Source organism: Salvelinus fontinalis, chromosome 4, assembly GCF_029448725.1.
Source record: "Salvelinus fontinalis isolate EN_2023a chromosome 4, ASM2944872v1, whole genome shotgun sequence".
NCBI lineage: Eukaryota > Metazoa > Chordata > Actinopteri > Salmoniformes > Salmonidae > Salvelinus > Salvelinus fontinalis.
This window is the reverse complement of record NC_074668.1, coordinates 11,936,006-11,958,402: the sequence shown is the minus strand read 5'-3', so window position 1 is coordinate 11,958,402 and position 22,397 is coordinate 11,936,006. Positions and strand designations below refer to the sequence as shown.

The 22,397-nt window shown below is 44.3% G+C and overlaps 1 protein-coding gene across 5 annotated transcripts in view; it reads left to right on the top strand.

The window, feature by feature from the left end:
- Positions 1 to 22,397, top strand: part of frmd3 (FERM domain containing 3) — a 120,152-nt gene that overhangs the window by 84,056 nt on the left and 13,699 nt on the right. For 3 of the 5 annotated variants that reach the window (XM_055918787.1, XM_055918790.1, XM_055918789.1), the window contains 4 exons: positions 4,517 to 4,605; positions 5,775 to 5,849; positions 15,408 to 15,476; positions 15,584 to 15,708. In XM_055918787.1, coding sequence (XP_055774762.1) covers positions 4,517 to 4,605; positions 5,775 to 5,849; positions 15,408 to 15,476; positions 15,584 to 15,708 — 358 coding nt within the window. The remainder of the gene's footprint in view (positions 1 to 4,516; positions 4,606 to 5,774; positions 5,850 to 15,407; positions 15,477 to 15,583; positions 15,709 to 22,397) is intronic. The other 2 variants (XM_055918788.1, XM_055918791.1) reach the window with 1 other exon arrangement.

Below are 22,397 nucleotides of genomic sequence, written 5' to 3'. Positions count from 1 at the left end.
GGTTAAGTCTCTGTCATCGTTAGTGTTACAGTGGTTAAGTCTCTGTCAGTATTAGTGTTACAGTGGTTAAGTCTCTGTCAGTATTAGTGTTACAGTGGTTAGTGGTTAAGTCTCTGTCATCGTTAGTGTTACAGTGGTTAAGTCTCTGTCAGTATTAGTGTTACAGTGGTTAAGTCTCTGTCATCATTAGTGTTACAGTGGTTAAGTCTCTGTCATCATTAGTGTTACAGTGGTTAAGTCTCTGTCAGTATTAGTGTTACAGTGGTTAAGTCTCTGTCAGTATTAGTGTTACAGTGGTTAGTGGTTAAGTCTCTGTCATCGTTAGTGTTACAGTGGTTAAGTCTCTGTCATCGTTAGTGTTACAGTGGTTAAGTCTCTGTCAGTATTAGTGTTACAGTGGTTAAGTCTCTGTCAGTATTAGTGTTCCATGGTTACAGTGGTTAAGTCTCTGTCAGTATTAGTGTTACATGGTTACAGTGGTTAAGTCTCTGTCAGTATTAGTGTTACATGGTTACAGTGGTTAAGTCTCTGTCAGTATCAGTGTTCCATTGTTACAGTGGTTAAGTGTCTGTCAGTATTAGTGTTACATTGTTAGTGGTTAAGTCTTTGTCATCATTAGTGGTACAGTGGTTAAGTGTCTGTCAGTATTAGTGTTACATGGTTACAGTGGTTAAGTCTCTGTCAGTATTAGTGTTACATGGTTACAGAGGTTAAGTGTCTGTCAGTATTAGTGTTACAGTGGTTAAGTCTCTGTCAGTATTAGTGTTACATGGTTACAGTGGTTAAGTCTCTGTCAGTATTAGTGTTCCATTGTTACAGTGGTTAAGTCTCTGTCAGTATTAGTGTTACATGGTTACAGTGGTTAAGTCTCTGTCAGTATTAGTGTTACATGGTTACAGAGGTTAAGTGTCTGTCAGTATTAGTGTTACAGTGGTTAAGTCTCGGTCAGTATTAGTGTTACATGGTTACAGTGGTTAAGTCTCTGTCAGTATTAGTGTTACAGGGTTTAAGTCTCTGTCAGTATTAGTGTTACAGGGTTTAAGTCTCTGTCAGTATTAGTGTTACATTGTTACAGTGGTTAAGTCTCTGTCAGTATTAGTGTTCCATTGTTACAGTGGTTAAGTCTCTGTCAGTATTAGTGTTACATGGTTACAGTGGTTAAGTCTCTGTCAGTATTAGTGTTACATGGTTACAGAGGTTAAGTGTCTGTCAGTATTAGTGTTACAGTGGTTAAGTCTCTGTCAGTATTAGTGTTACAGGGTTTAAGTCTCTGTCAGTATTAGTGTTACAGGGTTTAAGTCTCTGTCAGTATTAGTGTTACAGGGTTTAAGTCTCTGTCAGTATTAGTGTTACAGGGTTTAAGTCTCTGTCAGTATTAGTGTTACAGGGTTTAAGTCTCTGTCAGTATTAGTGTTACAGTGGATAAGTCTCTCTCAGTATTAGTGTTACAGAGGTTAAGTCTCTGTCAGTATTAGTGTTACAGAGGTTAAGTCTCTGTCAGTATTAGTGTTACAGTGGTTAAGTCTCTGTCAGTATTAGTGTTACAGAGGTTAAGTCTCTGTCAGTATTAGTGTTCCATGGTTACAGTGGTTAAGTGTCTGTCAGTATTAGTGTTACAGTGGTTAAGTCTCTGTCAGTATAAGTGTTACAGAGGTTAAGTCTCTGTCAGTATTAGTGTTACAGTGGATAAGTCTCTCTCAGTATTAGTGTTACAGAGGTTAAGTCTCTGTCAGTATTAGTGTTACAGTGGTTAAGTCTCTGTCAGTATTAGTGTTACATTGTTACAGTGGTTAAGTCTCTGTCAGTATTAGTGTTACATTGTTACAGTGGTTAAGTCTCTGTCAGTATTAGTGTTCCATTGTTACAGTGGTTAAGTGTCTGTCAGTATTAGTGTTACAGTGGTTAAGTCTCTGTCAGTATTAGTGTAACATGGTTACAGTGGTTAAGTCTCTGTCAGTATTAGTGTTACATTGTTACAGTGGTTAAGTCTCTGTCAGTATTAGTGTTCCATTGTTACAGTGGTTAAGTGTCTGTCAGTATTAGTGTTACAGTGGTTAAGTCTCTGTCAGTATTAGTGTAACATGGTTACAGTGGTTAAGTCTCTGTCAGTATTAGTGTTACATTGTTACAGTGGTTAAGTCTCTGTCAGTATTAGTGTTCCATTGTTACAGTGGTTAAGTCTCTGTCAGTATTAGTGTTCCATTGTTACAGTGGTTAAGTGTCTGTCAGTATTAGTGTTACATTGTTACAGTGGTTAAGTGTCTGTCAGTATTAGTGTTACATTGTTACAGTGGTTAAGTGTCTGTCAGTATTAGTGTTACAGTGGTTAAGTCTCTGTCAGTATTAGTGTTCCATTGTTACAGTGGTTAAGTCTCTGTCAGTATTAGTGTTACATTGTTACAGTGGTTAAGTGTCTGTCAGTATTAGTGTTACAGTGGTTAAGTCTCTGTCAGTATTAGTGTTACAGAGGTTAAGTCTCTGTCATCATTAGTGTTACAGTGGTTAAGTCTCTGTCATCATTAGTGTTACAGAGGTTAAGTCTCTGTCATCATTAGTGTTACAGTGGTTAAGTCTCTGTCATCATTAGTGTTACAGAGGTTAAGTCTCTGTCATCATTAGTGTTACAGTGGTTAAGTCTCTGTCATCATTAGTGTTACAGTGGTTAAGTCTCTGTCATCATTAGTGTTACAGAGGTTAAGTCTCTGTCATCATTAGTGTTACAGAGGTTAAGTCTCTGTCATCATTAGTGTTACAGTGGTTAAGTCTCTGTCATCATTAGTGTTACAGAGGTTAAGTCTCTGTCATCATTAGTGTTACAGTGGTTAAGTCTCTGTCAGTATTAGTGTTACAGAGGTTAAGTCTCTGTCATCATTAGTGTTACAGTGGTTAAGTCTCTGTCAGTATTAGTGTTACAGAGGTTAAGTCTCTGTCATCATTAGTGTTACAGTGGTTAAGTGTCTGTCAGTATTAGTGTTACAGTGGTTAAGTCTCTGTCAGTATTAGTGTTACAGAGGTTAAGTCTCTGTCATCATTAGTGTTACAGTGGTTAAGTCTCTGTCAGTATTAGTGTTACAGTGGTTAAGTCTCTGTCAGTATTAGTGTTACAGTGGTTAAGTCTCTGTCAGTATTAGTGTTACAGAGGTTAAGTCTCTGTCATCATTAGTGTTACAGTGGTTAAGTGTCTGTCAGTATTAGTGTTCCATGGTTACAGTGTTTAAGTCTCTGTCAGTATTAGTGTTCCATTGTTACAGTGTTTAAGTCTCTCTCAGTATTAGTGTTACAGAGGTTAAGTCTCTGTCAGTATTAGTGTTACATGGTTACAGTGGTTAAGTCTCTGTCAGTATTAGTGTTCCATTGTTACAGTGTTTAAGTCTCTCTCAGTATTAGTGTTACAGAGGTTAAGTCTCTGTCAGTATTAGTGTTACATGGTTACAGTGGTTAAGTTTCTGTCAGTATTAGTGTTACAGAGGTTAAGTTTCTGTCAGTATTAGTGTTACAGTGGTTAAGTCTCTGTCAGTATTAGTGTTACATGGTTACAGTGGTTAAGTCTCTGTCAGTATTAGTATCACAGAGGTTAAGTCTCTGTCAGTATTAGTGTTCCATTGTTACAGTGGTTAAGTCTTTGTCAGTATTAGTATCACAGAGGTTAAGTCTCTGTCAGTATTAGTGTTCCATGGTTACAGTGGTTAAGTCTCTGTCAGTATTAGTGTTCCATGGTTACAGTGGATAAGTCTCTGTCAGTATTAGTGTTACATTGTTACAGTGGTTAAGTCTCTGTCATCATTAGTGTTACATTGTTACAGTGGTTAAGTCTCTGTCAGTATTAGTGTTACAGTGGTTAAGTCTCTGTCAGTATTAGTGTTACAGTGGTTAAGTCTCTGTCATCATTAGTGTTACATTGTTACAGTGGTTAAGTCTCTGTCATCATTAGTGTTACATTGTTACAGTGGTTAAGTCTCTGTCAGTATTAGTGTTACAGTGGTTAAGTCTGTCCAGGTCAGGGAAAGTCTGTTTATGTGATCTCTACTGTCAGGCTCTGGATCTGCTCTGTGCTCTGTAATGCTGCGGATAACATTGATCTGCCGGCTCATATTATCAGACACAGAGCAGATAACTGGACTTACTGGAATTGATCCCCCTCTTATCCCCAGCTCTGCCCATCAACTCCCTCACACCCATGGCCCTTTAAGAGCTGCTTAGTGCTGGTAGTGCACAAGTGTTCTGCTCTCCACTTCCCCATCTCCCTAACAGGCTGGGTGTAGGGTCTGGGTCAGCACTTTGCACAGCTCACTCTCAACATGTTCAGCACTTTGTTGGATGCCTTGTCCTAATTCACTGTCTTTCTCTGCTTTGTTCGTCTCCTTCCATCATTCTCTCTCTCTCTCTCTATCGCTCTCCCCCCCTCTTTTTCTCTCTCTTTCTATCGGTCTCTCTTTCCACCCCTCTCTCTCTCTCTGTCTCTCTCTCTTTCTATCGGTCTCTCTTTCCACCCCTCTCTCTCTCTCTGTCTCTGCAGAAGAAACTGGTGCTGACGTTCCACACCTCTACCCCAGCAGCGTGTAAACATTTGTGGAAGTGTGGGGTGGAGAACCAAGCATTTTACAAGTGAGTCCCACAAAACACTGCAACACTCTCATATCCACTTCTCTATCAAAGTTGGAACTTGATTGTGTGTGTGTTTGGACGTGTTTAACTGTTCTTGTGAAGTCCCCACACAAGGGGGAGTACAAGACTGTGTGTGTGTGTGTGTGTGTGTGTGTGTGTGTGTGTGTGTGTGTGTCTGTGTGTGTGTGTGTGTGTGTGTGTGTGTGTGTGTGTGTGTGTGTGTGTGTGTGTGTGTGTGTGTGTGTGTGTGTGTGTGTGTGTGTGTGTGTGTGTGTGTGTGTGTGTGTGTGTGTGTGTGTACAAGTTTTACTATACTTTTAAGTATCAGAAGTCATCACAAGAATAGCAAACCAACTCAAATTCAGAGAAGTGAGGACATTTTGCCGTTCCTCACTTGTAAAAAGGGTTAGAATTAAGGTTAGGGGTTAGGGTTAGGGTTCAAGTTAAGGTAAAGGGTAGCGCTTAGGGAAAATAGTATTTTGAATGGGAATCAATTGCTGGTCCCCAAAAATTCCTCACAATTATAGTAAGACATGGCTGTGTGTGTTTGTGTGTGTTTTTGTGTGTGCGCGTATGTGTGTGTGTGCGTGTAGGCTCTAGCCAGGTTGATTTGTGGCTGCAGACTGCTGTTGTCAGTAGTTTAATCCAGAGTTATGAGTGTGACTGGCCGGGTGGATGGATGGATGGGGTTGGATGGGAGGGGTGGAGGGTTGGACAGACAGACAGCACTGGCTCTCAGGGCCAGCAGCTGAGCCTGGCTCCTGATTGCTTTTTACTGGCTCCTGGGGTCTCGAGTTTCCCTGTTCCTCAGCAGAGAGGCAGGCTCGGATGTCAGATCAGAGCTCGTTAATCAAATGAGACTGAATTGAATTTAGAAAATGGCAGTCAAAGAGAGAACTGTGAAGTGCTGTCCTGGCACACATTAACCTTTTTGACAGGACCAACTAGACTGGATACCTGTCAAGTCCTATGAGTTCCTTTTTGACAGGACCAACTAGACTGGATACCTGTAAAGTCCTATGAGGTCCTTTTTGACAGGACTAACTAGACTGAACCAAACATCACATTTGGATACCTGTCAAGTCCTATGAGTTCCTAAATGCCAAATGTAACTAATGAATCAATGTGCCATCTTGCTCAACAAACAATTATCTACGTCTCTTTGACAGATGTGCAAAGTCAAGCCAGATCAAGACTGTGTCCAGCAGTAATATTTTCTTCAAGGGAAGCAGGTTTCGGTACAGGTGCGACATTGAATGCTTGACTGTGTCACTGAGCCTTACTAAGCCAAGCTGTGTCCAGATAAATGCCCCTAGACTTATGTATTGTTTGTTTTGATCATTTCCCAAAGCACCTAACATGGCTTACATGCTACGTATCTCTTCATTTCAGCAGCTGGATAAGTGCTCAAGCAATTTAGCTTAAGAGACGATTTAGCTTAATTTAGCTTAAGGACTAGGTTATTTGTTATAGAGAATTAATTGGTTCAAGTCGGCAGGTAGCCTAGCGGTTGGAGCGTTGGGCCAGTAATCAAAATGTTGCTGGTTCGAATCCCCGAGCCGACTAGTTGACAAATCTGCTGATATGCCCTTGAGCAAGGCCCTTAACCATAATTGCTCCTGTAAGTCGCATTTGAAAGAGCGTCTACTAAAATTAAAACGTAAAAGTCATGTTTTTTCCCCGATATGGACTAGGTCTAGGTAACATACTGTATAACATGTTGATATGATCTCAGGTTTGGGGACAATGTTTGGACTAAGGATGATCTCCTGCTTTGGTGTAACTTTACACTGTATGAAACAGTACACACTGTAGAACTACCCCTAAACAAAGTCACACTGTAGAACTACACCAAGACAAAGTTACACTGTAGAACTACACCTAGATAAAGTCACACTGACGAACTACACCAAGACAAAGTCACACTGTAGAACTACACCAAGATAAAGTCACACTGACGAACTACACCAAGACAAAGTCACACTGTAGAACTACACCTAGATAAGGTCACACTGTAGAACTACCCCTAGATAAAGTCACACTGTAAACTACACCAAGACAAAGTCACACTGACGAACTACACCAAGACAAAGTCACACTGTAGAACTACACCAAGACAAAGTCACACTGTAGAACTACACCTAGACAAAGTCACACTGTAGAACTATCCCTAGATAAAGTCACACTGTAGAACTACACCAAGACAAAGTCACACTGACGAACTACACCAAGACAAAGTCACACTGACGAACTACACCAAGACAAAGTCACACTGACGAACTACACCAAGACAAAGTCACACTGTAGAACTACCCCTAGATAAAGTCACACTGTAGAACTACACCAAGACAAAGTCACACTGTAGAACTACACCAAGACAAAGTCACACTGTAGAACTACACCAAGACAAAGTCACACTGACGAACTACACCAAGACAAAGTCACATTGTAGAACTACACCAAGACAAAGTCACACTGACAAACTACACCAAGACAAAGTCACACTGACGAACTACACCAAGACAAAATCACACTGTAGAACTACACCAAGACAAAGTCACACTGTAGAACTACACCAAGACAAAATCACACTGTAGAACTACACCAAGACAAGTCACACTGTAGAACTACACCTAGACAAAGTCACACTGACAAACTACACCAAGACAAAGTCACACTGTAGAACTACACCAAGACAAAGTCACACTGTAGAACTACACCAAGACAAAGTCACACTGACGAACTACACCAAGACAAAGTCACACTGACGAACTACACCAAGACAAAGTCACACTGTAGAACTACACCAAGACAAAGTCACACTGACGAACTACACCAAGACAAATTCACGCTGTAGAGCTACACCAAGACACAGTCACACTGACGAACTACACCAAGACAAAGTCACACTGTAGAACTACACCAAGACAAAGTCACACTGTAGAACTACACCAAGACAAAGTCACACTGTAGAACTACACCAAGACAAAGTCACACTGTAGAACTACCCCTAGACAAAGTCACACTGTAGAACTACATCTAGACAAAGTCACAGCGTATAAATACCCCTAGACAAAGTCACCCTGTAGAACTACACCAAGACAAAGTCACACTGTAGAGCTACACCAAGACAAAGTCACACTGTAGAACTACACCAAGACAAAGTCACACTGACGAACTACACCAAGACAAAGTCACACTGACGAACTACACCAAGACAAAGTCACACTGACGAACTACACCAAGACAAAGTCACACTGTAGAACTACACCAAGACAAAGTCACACTGTAGAACTACACCAAGACAAAGTCACACTGTAGAACTACACCAAGACAAAGTCACACTGTAGAACTACACCAAGACAAAGTCACACTGTAGAACTACACCAAGACAAAGTCACACTGTAGAACTACCCCTAGACAAAGTCACACTGTAGAACTACACCTAGACAAAGTCACACTGTAGAACTACACCAAGACAAAGTCACACTGTAGAACTACACCAAGACAAAGTCACACTGTAGAACTACACCAAGACAAATTCACACTGTAGAACTACACCAGGACAAAGTCACACTGTAGAACTACCCCTAGACAAAGTCACACTGTAGAACTACACCTAGACAAAGTCACAGCGTATAAATACCCCTAGACAAAGTCACCCTGTAGAACTACACCAAGACAAAGTCACACTGTAGAGCTACACCTAGACAAAGTCACACTGACGAACTACACCAAGAAAATGTCACACTGTAGAACTACACCTAGACAAAGTCACACTGTAGAGCTACACCTAGACAAAGTCACACTGTAGAACTACCCCTAGACAAAGTCACACTGTAGAACTACACCTAGACAAAGTCACACTGTAGAACTACCCCTAGACAAAGTCACACTGTAGAACTACACCAAGACAAAGTCACACTGTAGAACTACCCCTAGACAAAGTCACACTATAGAACTACACCAAGACAAAGTCACACTGACGAACTACACCAAGACAAAGTCACACTGTAGAACTACGCCAATACAAAGTCACACTGTAGAACTACACCAAGACAAAGTCACACTGTAGAGCTACACCAAGACAAAGTCACACTGATGAACTACACCTAGACAAAGTCCCACTGTAGAGCTACACCAAGACAAAGTCACACTGTAGAGCTACACCAAGACAAAGTCACACTGTAGAACAACACCTAGACAAAGTCACACTGTAGAACTACCCCTAGATAAAGTCACACTGTAGAACTACACCAAGACATAGTCACACTGTAGAACTACACCAAGACAAAGTCACACTGATGAACTACACCAAGACAAAGTCACACTGTAGCACTACCCCTAGACAAAGTCACACTGTAGAACTACCCCTAGACAAAGTCACACTGTAGAACTACCCCTAGACAAAGTCACACTGTAGAACTACCCCTAGACAAAGTCACACTGTAGAACTACCCCTAGACAAAGTCACACTGTAGAACTACCCCTAGACAAAGTCACACTGTAGAACTACCCCTAGACAAAGTCATACTGTAGAACTACCCCTAGACAAAGTCACACTGTAGAACTACCCCTAGACAAAGTCACACTGACGAACTACCCCTAGACAAAGTCACACTGTAGAACTACTCCTAGACAAAGTCACACTGACAAACTACCCCTAGACAAAGTCACACTGTAGAACTACCCCTAGATAAAGTCACACTGTAGAACTACCCCTAGACAAAGTCACACTGTAGAACTACACCAAGACAAAGTCACACTGTAGAACTACCCCTAGACAAAGTCACACTGTAGAACTACACCTAGACAAAGTCACACTGTAGAACTACACCAAGACAAAGTCACACTGTAGAACTACACCAAGACAAAGTCACACTGTAGAACTACACCAAGACAAAGTCACACTGTAGAACTACACCAGGACAAAGTCACACTGTAGAACTACCCCTAGACAAAGTCACACTGTAGAACTACACCTAGACAAAGTCACAGCGTATAAATACCCCTAGACAAAGTCACCCTGTAGAACTACACCAAGACAAAGTCACACTGTAGAGCTACACCTAGACAAAGTCACACTGACGAACTACACCAAGAAAATGTCACACTGTAGAACTACACCAAGACAAAGTCACACTGTAGAACTACACCTAGACAAAGTCACACTGTAGAGCTACACCTAGACAAAGTCACACTGTAGAACTACCCCTAGACAAAGTCACACTGTAGAACTACACCTAGACAAAGTCACACTGTAGAACTACCCCTAGACAAAGTCACACTGTAGAACTACACCAAGACAAAGTCACACTGTAGAACTACCCCTAGACAAAGTCACACTATAGAACTACACCAAGACAAAGTCACACTGTAGAACTACCCCTAGACAAAGTCACACTGTAGAACTACCCCTAGATAAAGTCACACTGTAGAACTACACCAAGACATAGTCACACTGTAGAACTACACCAAGACAAAGTCACACTGATGAACTACACCAAGACAAAGTCACACTGTAGCACTACCCCTAGACAAAGTCACACTGTAGAACTACCCCTAGACAAAGTCACACTGTAGAACTACCCCTAGACAAAGTCACACTGTAGAACTACCCCTAGACAAAGTCACACTGTAGAACTACCCCTAGACAAAGTCACACTGTAGAACTACCCCTAGACAAAGTCACACTGTAGAACTACCCCTAGACAAAGTCATACTGTAGAACTACCCCTAGACAAAGTCACACTGTAGAACTACCCCTAGACAAAGTCACACTGACGAACTACCCCTAGACAAAGTCACACTGTAGAACTACTCCTAGACAAAGTCACACTGACAAACTACCCCTAGACAAAGTCACACTGTAGAACTACCCCTAGATAAAGTCACACTGTAGAACTACCCCTAGACAAAGTCACACTGTAGAACTACACCAAGACAAAGTCACACTGTAGAACTACCCCTAGACAAAGTCACACTGTAGAACTACACCTAGACAAAGTCACACTGTAGAACTACACCAAGACAAAGTCACACTGTAGAACTACACCAAGACAAAGTCACACTGTAGAACTACACCAAGACAAAGTCACACTGTAGAACTACACCAGGACAAAGTCACACTGTAGAACTACCCCTAGACAAAGTCACACTGTAGAACTACACCTAGACAAAGTCACAGCGTATAAATACCCCTAGACAAAGTCACCCTGTAGAACTACACCAAGACAAAGTCACACTGTAGAGCTACACCTAGACAAAGTCACACTGACGAACTACACCAAGAAAATGTCACACTGTAGAACTACACCAAGACAAAGTCACACTGTAGAACTACACCTAGACAAAGTCACACTGTAGAGCTACACCTAGACAAAGTCACACTGTAGAACTACCCCTAGACAAAGTCACACTGTAGAACTACACCTAGACAAAGTCACACTGTAGAACTACCCCTAGACAAAGTCACACTGTAGAACTACACCAAGACAAAGTCACACTGTAGAACTACCCCTAGACAAAGTCACACTATAGAACTACACCAAGACAAAGTCACACTGTAGAACTACCCCTAGACAAAGTCACACTGTAGAACTACCCCTAGATAAAGTCACACTGTAGAACTACACCAAGACAAAGTCACACTGTAGAGCTACACCAAGACAAAGTCACACTGATGAACTACACCTAGACAAAGTCCCACTGTAGAGCTACACCAAGACAAAGTCACACTGTAGAGCTACACCAAGACAAAGTCACACTGTAGAACTACACCTAGACAAAGTCACACTGTAGAACTACCCCTAGATAAAGTCACACTGTAGAACTACACCAAGACAAAGTCACACTGTAGAACTACACCAAGACAAAGTCACACTGACGAACTACACCAAGACAAAGTCACACTGTAGCACTACCCCTAGACAAAGTCACACTGTAGAACTACCCCTAGACAAAGTCACACTGTAGAACTACCCCTAGACAAAGTCACACTGTAGAGCTACACCTAGACAAAGTCACACTGTAGAACTACCCCTAGACAAAGTCACACTGTAGAACTACACCAAGACAAAGTCACACTGTAGAACTACACCAAGACAAAGTCACACTGTAGAACTACACCAAGACAAAGTCACACTGTAGAACTACCCCTAGACAAAGTCACACTGTAGAACTACACCTAGACAAAGTCACACTGTAGAACTACACCAAGACAAAGTCACACTGTAGAACTACACCAAGACAAAGTCACACTGTAGAACTACACCAAGACAAATTCACACTGTAGAACTACACCAGGACAAAGTCACACTGTAGAACTACCCCTAGACAAAGTCACACTGTAGAACTACACCTAGACAAAGTCACAGCGTATAAATACCCCTAGACAAAGTCACCCTGTAGAACTACACCAAGACAAAGTCACACTGTAGAGCTACACCTAGACAAAGTCACACTGACGAACTACACCAAGAAAATGTCACACTGTAGAACTACACCAAGACAAAGTCACACTGTAGAACTACACCTAGACAAAGTCACACTGTAGAGCTACACCTAGACAAAGTCACACTGTAGAACTACCCCTAGACAAAGTCACACTGTAGAACTACACCTAGACAAAGTCACACTGTAGAACTACCCCTAGACAAAGTCACACTGTAGAACTACACCAAGACAAAGTCACACTGTAGAACTACCCCTAGACAAAGTCACACTATAGAACTACACCAAGACAAAGTCACACTGACGAACTACACCAAGACAAAGTCACACTGTAGAACTACGCCAATACAAAGTCACACTGTAGAACTACACCAAGACAAAGTCACACTGTAGAGCTACACCAAGACAAAGTCACACTGATGAACTACACCTAGACAAAGTCCCACTGTAGAGCTACACCAAGACAAAGTCACACTGTAGAGCTACACCAAGACAAAGTCACACTGTAGAACTACACCTAGACAAAGTCACACTGTAGAACTACCCCTAGATAAAGTCACACTGTAGAACTACACCAAGACATAGTCACACTGTAGAACTACACCAAGACAAAGTCACACTGATGAACTACACCAAGACAAAGTCACACTGTAGCACTACCCCTAGACAAAGTCACACTGTAGAACTACCCCTAGACAAAGTCACACTGTAGAACTACCCCTAGACAAAGTCACACTGTAGAACTACCCCTAGACAAAGTCACACTGTAGAACTACCCCTAGACAAAGTCACACTGTAGAACTACCCCTAGACAAAGTCACACTGTAGAACTACCCCTAGACAAAGTCATACTGTAGAACTACCCCTAGACAAAGTCACACTGTAGAACTACCCCTAGACAAAGTCACACTGACGAACTACCCCTAGACAAAGTCACACTGTAGAACTACTCCTAGACAAAGTCACACTGACGAACTACCCCTAGACAAAGTCACACTGTAGAACTACCCCTAGATAAAGTCACACTGTAGAACTACCCCTAGACAAAGTCACACTGTAGAACTACACCAAGACAAAGTCACACTGTAGAACTACCCCTAGACAAAGTCACACTGTAGAACTACACCTAGACAAAGTCACACTGTAGAACTACACCAAGACAAAGTCACACTGTAGAACTACACCAAGACAAAGTCACACTGTAGAACTACACCAAGACAAAGTCACACTGTAGAACTACACCAGGACAAAGTCACACTGTAGAACTACCCCTAGACAAAGTCACACTGTAGAACTACACCTAGACAAAGTCACAGCGTATAAATACCCCTAGACAAAGTCACCCTGTAGAACTACACCAAGACAAAGTCACACTGTAGAGCTACACCTAGACAAAGTCACACTGACGAACTACACCAAGAAAATGTCACACTGTAGAACTACACCAAGACAAAGTCACACTGTAGAACTACACCTAGACAAAGTCACACTGTAGAGCTACACCTAGACAAAGTCACACTGTAGAACTACCCCTAGACAAAGTCACACTGTAGAACTACACCTAGACAAAGTCACACTGTAGAACTACCCCTAGACAAAGTCACACTGTAGAACTACACCAAGACAAAGTCACACTGTAGAACTACCCCTAGACAAAGTCACACTATAGAACTACACCAAGACAAAGTCACACTGTAGAACTACCCCTAGACAAAGTCACACTGTAGAACTACCCCTAGATAAAGTCACACTGTAGAACTACACCAAGACAAAGTCACACTGTAGAGCTACACCAAGACAAAGTCACACTGATGAACTACACCTAGACAAAGTCCCACTGTAGAGCTACACCAAGACAAAGTCACACTGTAGAGCTACACCAAGACAAAGTCACACTGTAGAACTACACCTAGACAAAGTCACACTGTAGAACTACCCCTAGATAAAGTCACACTGTAGAACTACACCAAGACAAAGTCACACTGTAGAACTACACCAAGACAGTCACACTGACGAACTACACCAAGACAAAGTCACACTGTAGCACTACCCCTAGACAAAGTCACACTGTAGAACTACCCCTAGACAAAGTCACACTGTAGAACTACCCCTAGACAAAGTCACACTGTAGAGCTACACCTAGACAAAGTCACACTGTAGAACTACCCCTAGACAAAGTCACACTGTAGAACTACACCTAGACAAAGTCACACTGTAGAACTACCCCTAGACAAAGTCACACTGTAGAACTACACCAAGACAAAGTCACACTGTAGAACTACCCCTAGACAAAGTCACACTATAGAACTACACCAAGACAAAGTCACACTGACGAACTACACCAAGACAAAGTCACACTGTAGAACTACGCCAATACAAAGTCACACTGTAGAACTACACCAAGACAAAGTCACACTGTAGAGCTACACCAAGACAAAGTCACACTGATGAACTACACCTAGACAAAGTCCCACTGTAGAGCTACACCAAGACAAAGTCACACTGTAGAGCTACACCAAGACAAAGTCACACTGTAGAACTACACCTAGACAAAGTCACACTGTAGAACTACCCCTAGATAAAGTCACACTGTAGAACTACACCAAGACAAAGTCACACTGTAGAACTACACCAAGACAAAGTCACACTGACGAACTACACCAAGACAAAGTCACACTGTAGCACTACCCCTAGACAAAGTCACACTGTAGAACTACCCCTAGACAAAGTCACACTGTAGAACTACCCCTAGACAAAGTCACACTGTAGAACTACCCCTAGACAAAGTCACACTGTAGAACTACCCCTAGACAAAGTCACACTGTAGAACTACCCCTAGACAAAGTCACACTGACGAACTACCCCTAGACAAAGTCACACTGTAGAACTACTCCTAGACAAAGTCACACTGACGAACTACCCCTAGACAAAGTCACACTGTAGAACTACCCCTAGATAAAGTCACACTGTAGAACTACCCCTAGACAAAGTCACACTGTAGAGCTACCCCTAGACAAAGTCACACTGTAGAACTACACCAAGACAAAGTCACACTGTAGAACTACCCCTAGACAAAGTCACACTGTAGAACTACCCCTAGATAAAGTGACACTGTAGAACTACACCAAGACAAAGTCACACTGTAGAACTACCCCTAGACAAAGTCACACTGTAGAACTACCCCTAGATAAAGTCACACTGTAGAACTACACCAAGACAAAGTCACACTGTAGAACTACACCTAGACAAAGTCACACTGTAGAGCTACACCTAGACAAAGTCACACTGTAGAACTACACCAAGACAAAGTCACTTATTGGGTTCTCCAAAATGACATTTTTTCTCTTTAGTGGAAGAGTTGCAAAAGAAGTCATCGAAGCCAGCTCCAAGATCCAGAGAGAGCCACCGGAGGTGCATAGGTGAGAGAGAGAGAACTGAAACTCACTGTCATGTAGTTAGTACCACATACCAGGAAAATGTGTGTTTAGTAAATCAGATAACAAGTGTTATTTATATCATTTTTCAGGTTACACTTTGGGCAGAGCAGAAGCTTCAACTCACTGAGCCACAAAAACCTGATCATAAACATGGAGCCTCTTGTCCCAGCACTGCCCTCCACCAATGAGTATGAAGAGACCTCGGCAGACAATGGTAAGAGCACGCAGTCACACACACACACTCAGGCAAATAATACGTACACGCATGCATGCATACACACATACACACATACCGGCCGCTTCCTTGGGTTTGCTTGGTCTCCAATGACAGCTGTTAGGTATCCAGCTCTCGGAGTTGGAGTGTAAATTGAGAAGCTGATGCTACGGTAAGCCTCGTTTCCCTGGAGACTCCAATCACAGAGCTAAAAATACACCTCCCATGAGCCTCCCTGAGGACACCATGCTGGTAATGACCAGTCACGGAAGTGCACCATGACATCACGGAAACAGACCCAGGACCCAAGCTAGGGTTAGCGTTAACAGTAACTTAATTAGCACATATTTGTTTGGCTCAAAGGGGGCTGTGTGTGTGTGTGTGTGTGTGTGTGTGTGTGTGTGTGTGTGTGTGTGTGTGTGTGTGTGTGTGTGTGTGTGTGTGTGTGTGTGTGTGTGTGTGTGTGTGTGTGTGTGTGTGTCTGTGTGTCTGTGTGTGTGATACAGCAGTCTCTATTTCTTTGTTTACTGAACCTCATGTTAGTCTCATCCTCAGATATACAGTACAATAGATGGCTTGTAACCGGTAGGCTGGTTTATGTGTGGCATAGAAGCTGGTGCCTCTTGTCCTGTAAATGGTACAAGGTGGAGTTTCTCCAGACTAGGACTGACAGGCTGGTGGTATGTATAGTGGTCGTTAGTTGTTCCAGACTAGGACTGACAGGCTGGTGGTATGTATAGTGGTCGTTAGTTGTTCCAGACTAGGACTGACAGGCCGGTAGTATGTATAGTGGTCGTTAGTTGTTCCAGACTAGGACTGACAGGCTGGTAGTATGTATAGTGGTCGTTAGTTGTTCCAGACTAGGACTGACAGGCCGGTAGTATGTATAGTGGTCGTTAGTTGTTCCAGACTAGGACTGACAGGCCGGTAGTATGTATAGTGGTCGTTAGTTGTTCCAGACTAGGACTGACAGGCCGGTAGTATGTATAGTGGTCGTTAGTTGTTCCAGACTAGGACTGACAGGCCGGTAGTATGTATAGTGGTCGTTAGTTGTTCCAGACTAGGACTGACAGGCCGGTAGTATATATAGGGGTCAGTATAAGAGTGTTCTGCCAAGGGACCACAGGTTCTAATCCATCAGCTCTACTGCTGACACTGGCTTAACACTGGCCTAGGATCAGTTTATCCCCAGGAGGCTGTCTGACCAGACCTGCCCTTGGGGGGAACAGAGATGGAAGAAAGAGAGGGGGGTGAAGAAGAGAGAGGCGAGGAGAGAGGGAAGAAGAGCAAAGGGGAGAGGGGGATGGAGGTAGGGGGGAAGGAGGAGAGGAGAGAGGGCAGAAACCTGAACCAGCCACTCTACGTATGGGTGGGCCAATCAGACATATATTGTTTAATGCCCTGTACTTGTCAGTGTTACCTAAACATGCAAACACATCAGATAGAAGTCAAAGCAAGCATTGCACTGGAATGACATGCAGATTAACAAAAATGACATTCACTCTCATGGGATGGGTGGCTAAAAATAATTAACTGAAGGCCACACCCCTAATTAGCCACCAATATGACTGAGGCATATGTCACTGTGCTTCTATAGCTATATACAGTGAGGCAAAAAAGTATTTAGTCAGCCACCAATTGTGCAAGTTCTCCCACTTAAAAAGATGAGAGAGGCCTGTAATTTTCATCATAGGTACACTTCAACGATGACAGACAAAATGAGGGGGAAAAATCCAGAAAATCACATTGTAGGATTTTTAATGAATTTATTTGCAAATTATGGTGGAAAATAAGTATTTGGTCACCTACAAACAAGCAAGATTTCTGTCTCTCACAGACCTGTAACTTCTTCTTTAAGAGGCTCCTCTGTCCTCCACTCGTTACCTGTATTAATGGCACCTGTTTGAACTTGTTATCAGTATAAAAGACACCTGTCCACAACCTCAAACAGTCACACTCCAAACTCCACTATAGCCAAGACCAAAGAGCTGTCAAAGGACACAAGAAACAAGATTGTAGACCTGCACCAGGAGGGGAAGACTAAATCTGCAATAGGTAAGCAGCTTGGTTTGAAGAAATCAACTGTGCAGAGTAATTATTAGGAAATGGAAGACATACAAGACCACTGATAATCTCCCTCGATCTGGGGCTCCACGCAAGATCTCACCCCGTGGGGTCAAAATGATCACAAGAACGGTGAGCAAAAATCCCAGAACCACACGGGGGGACCTAGTGAATGACCTGCAGAGAGCTGGGACCAAAGTAACAAAGCCTACCATCAGCAAGGGCATTGAAGATGAAACGTGGCTGGGTCTTTCAGCATGACAATGATCCCAAAACTCCGCCCGGGCAACGAAGGAGTGGCTTCGTAAGAAGCATTTCAAGGTCCTGGAGTGGCCTAGCCAGTCTCCAGATCTCAACTCCATAGAAAATCTTTGGAGGGAGTTGAACGTCCATGTTGCCCAGCAACAGCCCCAAAACATCACTGCTCTAGAGGAGATCTGCATGGAGGAATGGGACAAAATACCAGCAACAGTGTGTGAACCTTGTGAAGACTTAGAGAAAACGTTTGACCTCTGTCATTGCCAACAAAGGGTATATAACAAAGTATTGAGAAACTTTTGTTATTGACCAAACACTTATTTTCCACCATAATTTGCAAATAAATTCATTGAAAATCCTACAATGTGATTTTCTGGAATTCTTTTTCTCATTTTGTCTGTCATAGTTGAAGTGTACCTATGATGAAAGTAACAGGCCTCTCTCATCTTTAAGTGGGAGAACTTGCACAATTGGTGGCTGACTCAATACTTTTTTGCCCCACTGTATGTACCAGGCCACTGTCTACTTCATTAGTTCATTTAGCAAACACAGCTGATAAACCAGTGCCTTTATCACAGTCCACACACCTATATTGTAGCTTTAATTAGTTATAAAACTGCACATTTTCCTCTTTGCCCCATAGAAAAATGTGTGGAATTACAGGAAATTAGCTTTAAAAAAGCAACATTTTCTCTCAGCCTCATGTTAATATGTGTAGAATAGTATGAACTGAAATTTTTTGTCTTTGCAAAATGTGTAGAATTGCAGGATGTTAGCTGTTTCCCCAAACATTTCTGCAGGCCCACCCACCAACGGATTTCTGTCTACACCACTGACCTGAACTTGTTTTTTTAATACTTTGTTTGCCATCCGTCAGCGGGGGTGAGGTATCAGGAGACATCCAGGGGGCCTGTCTCTACCTCTGAGTTATACCCCCAAGGTGTTACCCCCTGGATTCTAACACACACACACATACACACAAACGTCCCTCTTTCACATTCCCATTTAGGGCATTACGCTATTACACGCATAGAGCTCTATTCTCACTCAAGTCAGCTTCTTATCCACCATCCTGCCAGGACAATTTACAGCATATGCCTGCCGGGAAAAAAATGATCTTGGCTGGGTTTTAAAGAACTACCAGAGTGGCCATTTCATCTGTCACCTCTCGACTGACTGGGCAGGAAGCAGTCACCAGCAGCAGGTGTTGGTGCTGACCAGGCCTACAGACTCTGAGCCTCTGTAGTCTCTGTAGGCCTCCTATGACTGACTAGCACAGCCTGTCTAGTCTACCCCAGGGCCACTACACAGGGCCGGGTTGGCTGGTCGGCTGGCTGGCTGGAAGAGGACTGGCCACCCCTCAGAGCCTGGTTCCTCTCTAGGCTCCTGCCTCTAGGGAGTTTCTCCTAGCCACCGTGCCTCTACATCTGCATTGCTTGCTCTCTGGTGTTTTAGGCTTGGTTTCTGTATAAGCACTTTGTGACATCTGCTTGTTTGAAAAGGGCTCCATAAATACATTTGATTGTTAAATTGATAGCCCTAAGGGGGTTTTAGGAATATAAACCCCTTCATATGCATCAGCATGAATGGGTAATATAACGGGATGTGAACATGTATGTGCCCCCCTCTCCGTAGCCTCTCTGGCCCCCTCTCTCCCTAACCTCTCTGGCCCCCCTCTCTCCCTAGCTTCTCTCGCCCCCTCTCTCCCTAGCATCTATGGGCCCCCTCTCTCCCTAGCCTCCCTGGCCCCCCTCTCTCCCTAGGTTCCCTGGCCCCCTCTCTTCCTAGGTTCCCTGCCCCCCATCTCTGCCCCCCACTCTCCTAACCTTTCTGATCCCCCTCTCTTCTATCCTTTCTGATCCCCCTCTCTACCAAGCCATTCTGGCCCTCCTATCTCCTAACCTCCATGGACCCCCTCTCTCCTAACCTTTCTGACCCCCTCTCTTTCTAGCTACCCTGGCCCCCCACTCTCCTAACCTTTCTGACCCCCCTCTCTTTCTAGCTCCCCTGGCCCCCCTCTCTCTTAACCACTCTGGCACCCCTCTCTCTTAACCTTTCTGACACCCCTCTCTCCTAGCCTCTATGACCCCCCCTCTCTACCAAGCTTTTCTGGCCCCCCTCTCTCACCTAGCCTCTCTGGCCCCCCTTTCTCCTTGCCACTCTGGCCCCCCTCTCTCCTAGTGTCTCTGGCCCCCCTTTATTCTAGCCCTAATCAGTCAGAGATTAGCTGGCCCTCTCTGCAAGCCCAGGGGTGTAAAAATAGGCCCTCCTGCTTTTGGGATGATCCACCCCTAATGCCCTGTCTTTGTTAACACTGCTGACATTTAAGTCATCTGGGAGAGTTGTGTGTGTGTATGCGTGTTAACGTGGTGCAGAGCTCAGAGGACGGTCAGTCAGTGTGTGTGGGAGTCAAGGCGCTGCTGGGTCAGAGTTAACGGGGGAGCAAAGTAGCCATGGAGCTTCTGGAGCAGAGGAATGAGGCAGATATTGGGTTGAGAGTCGGGGACCCTCTGGGGTGTGGGGGAGTCGGGGACCCTCACGCCCCGGCGGACGTGGTTGAGGAGCTGGGTGAGGAGCTGGGTGAGGAGCTGGGTGAGGGGCTGGTTGAGGAGCTGGGTGAGGGGCTGAGTAAGGGGCTGGTTGAGGGGCTGGGTGAGGGTCTGAGTAAGGGGCTGGGCGAGGGGCTGAGTGATGGGCTGGTTGAGGGTCTGGGTGAGAGTCTGGGTAAGGGGCTAGGTGAGGAGCTGGGTGAGGAGCTGGTTGAGGGGCTGATTGAGGGGCTGGTTGAGGAGCTGGGTGAAGGGCTGGGTGAGGGGCTGGGTGAGGGGCTGGTTGAGGGGCTGGGTGAGGGGCTGGTTGAGGGGCTGGGTGAGGAGCTGGTTGAGGGGCTGGGTGAGGGGCTGGTTGAGGGGCTGGTTGAGGAGGCAGAGGAGATCCTTGGTGTGGGTTGTGGGGAGGTTCTGGAGGAGCGGGGAGATGCGGTGCGCTGCCGGTTAAAGATCACCACCAGTCACAACCTGCAGCTCCGCATGGCCAACCACACGGCCAGGGATGTCTATGTACGCCTGCTCGGCCACGGGGAGCGCATCTCTGGAACCGGTACGGAACCATGGAATCAATGGGAAGGGGCGGGGGTGTGTGTGTGTGTGTATAATCAGTAGTGTATGGGTCACAGTCCGGGGGGAAAAAACAATTTAACAATGTACACTGTTAACATGTCTTTCTAACCTTGCTCCATAAACTCTGATTTACTGACGTTGTTGTCGGGTCAAGCCTGTTGTTTGTTAATGGCCTGTATATGGTTTAGTGTGAAGGAGACATTGGCTGGACTGGAGCATCAGTGACGAGCGTCCACTGTATCTGTGATAGTTTTATGGAGCTCTGCTGTCTCTGTTGTTGGGAACTGGGACTGAACTCAACTCATCTTTTATTCTGTGCTGCTGTGTGACGGGTGTCTGGTTTCACAAGGCTAGAGTGGCGGGGCATTTTTTTTTTTTTTTTTTTTTTTTTTTTTTACCGTTATTTTACCAGGTAAGTTGACTGAGAACACGTTCTCATTTGCAGCAACGACCTGGGGAATAGTTACAGGGGAGAGGAGGGGGATGAATGAGCCAATTGTAAACTAGCGGGGAAAACCGTGTGTGTGTGTGTGTGTGTGTGTGTGTGTGTGTGTGTGTGTGTGTGTGTGTGTGTGTGTTGAGGAGGACCTACCGGAATCTAACAGCTCAGTCTGTCACCTGATCTGAGTACAGAACCACCTGTGATTACATTATCTACTGCTAAAATGATAGGGTAACAGAGAGCGAGCGAGGGAGGGGGATAGAGGGAGAGTGTCTGGTGATTGTTATGTGAGCTCTCTTCCATTAATATGGGAGGCTCACTCACTCCTTAGTGATCAGGTGACTTGAAGGAGAGGACTCACTCTTCAGTGATCAGGTGACTTGAAGGAGAGGATCACCATGAGGTGTCTAGAATGACAAAACATCTACCCTCCACCTCTCTCCCCCCATCTCTCTCTATCTCCCCTCCACCTCTCTCTATCTCCCCTCCACCTCTCTCTCTCTCCCCTCCAACTCTCTACATCTACCCTCCATCTCTCTCCATCTCCCCTCCACCTCTCTGTCTTCCCTCCTTCTCTCTCTCCCCTAAACCTTTCTCTCTCCATCTCTCCTCCACCTCTCGCTCTCCCCTCCACCTCTCTCTTACTCCCCTCCACCTCTCTCTTACTCCCCTCCACCTCGCTCCATCTACCCTCCATCTCTCTCTCCCCTCCACCTCTCTCCCCTCCATCTCTCTCTCTCCCCTCCACCTATCTGTCTCCCCTCCAGTTCTCTCCATCTGCCCTCCACCTCTCCCCAACTCCCCCC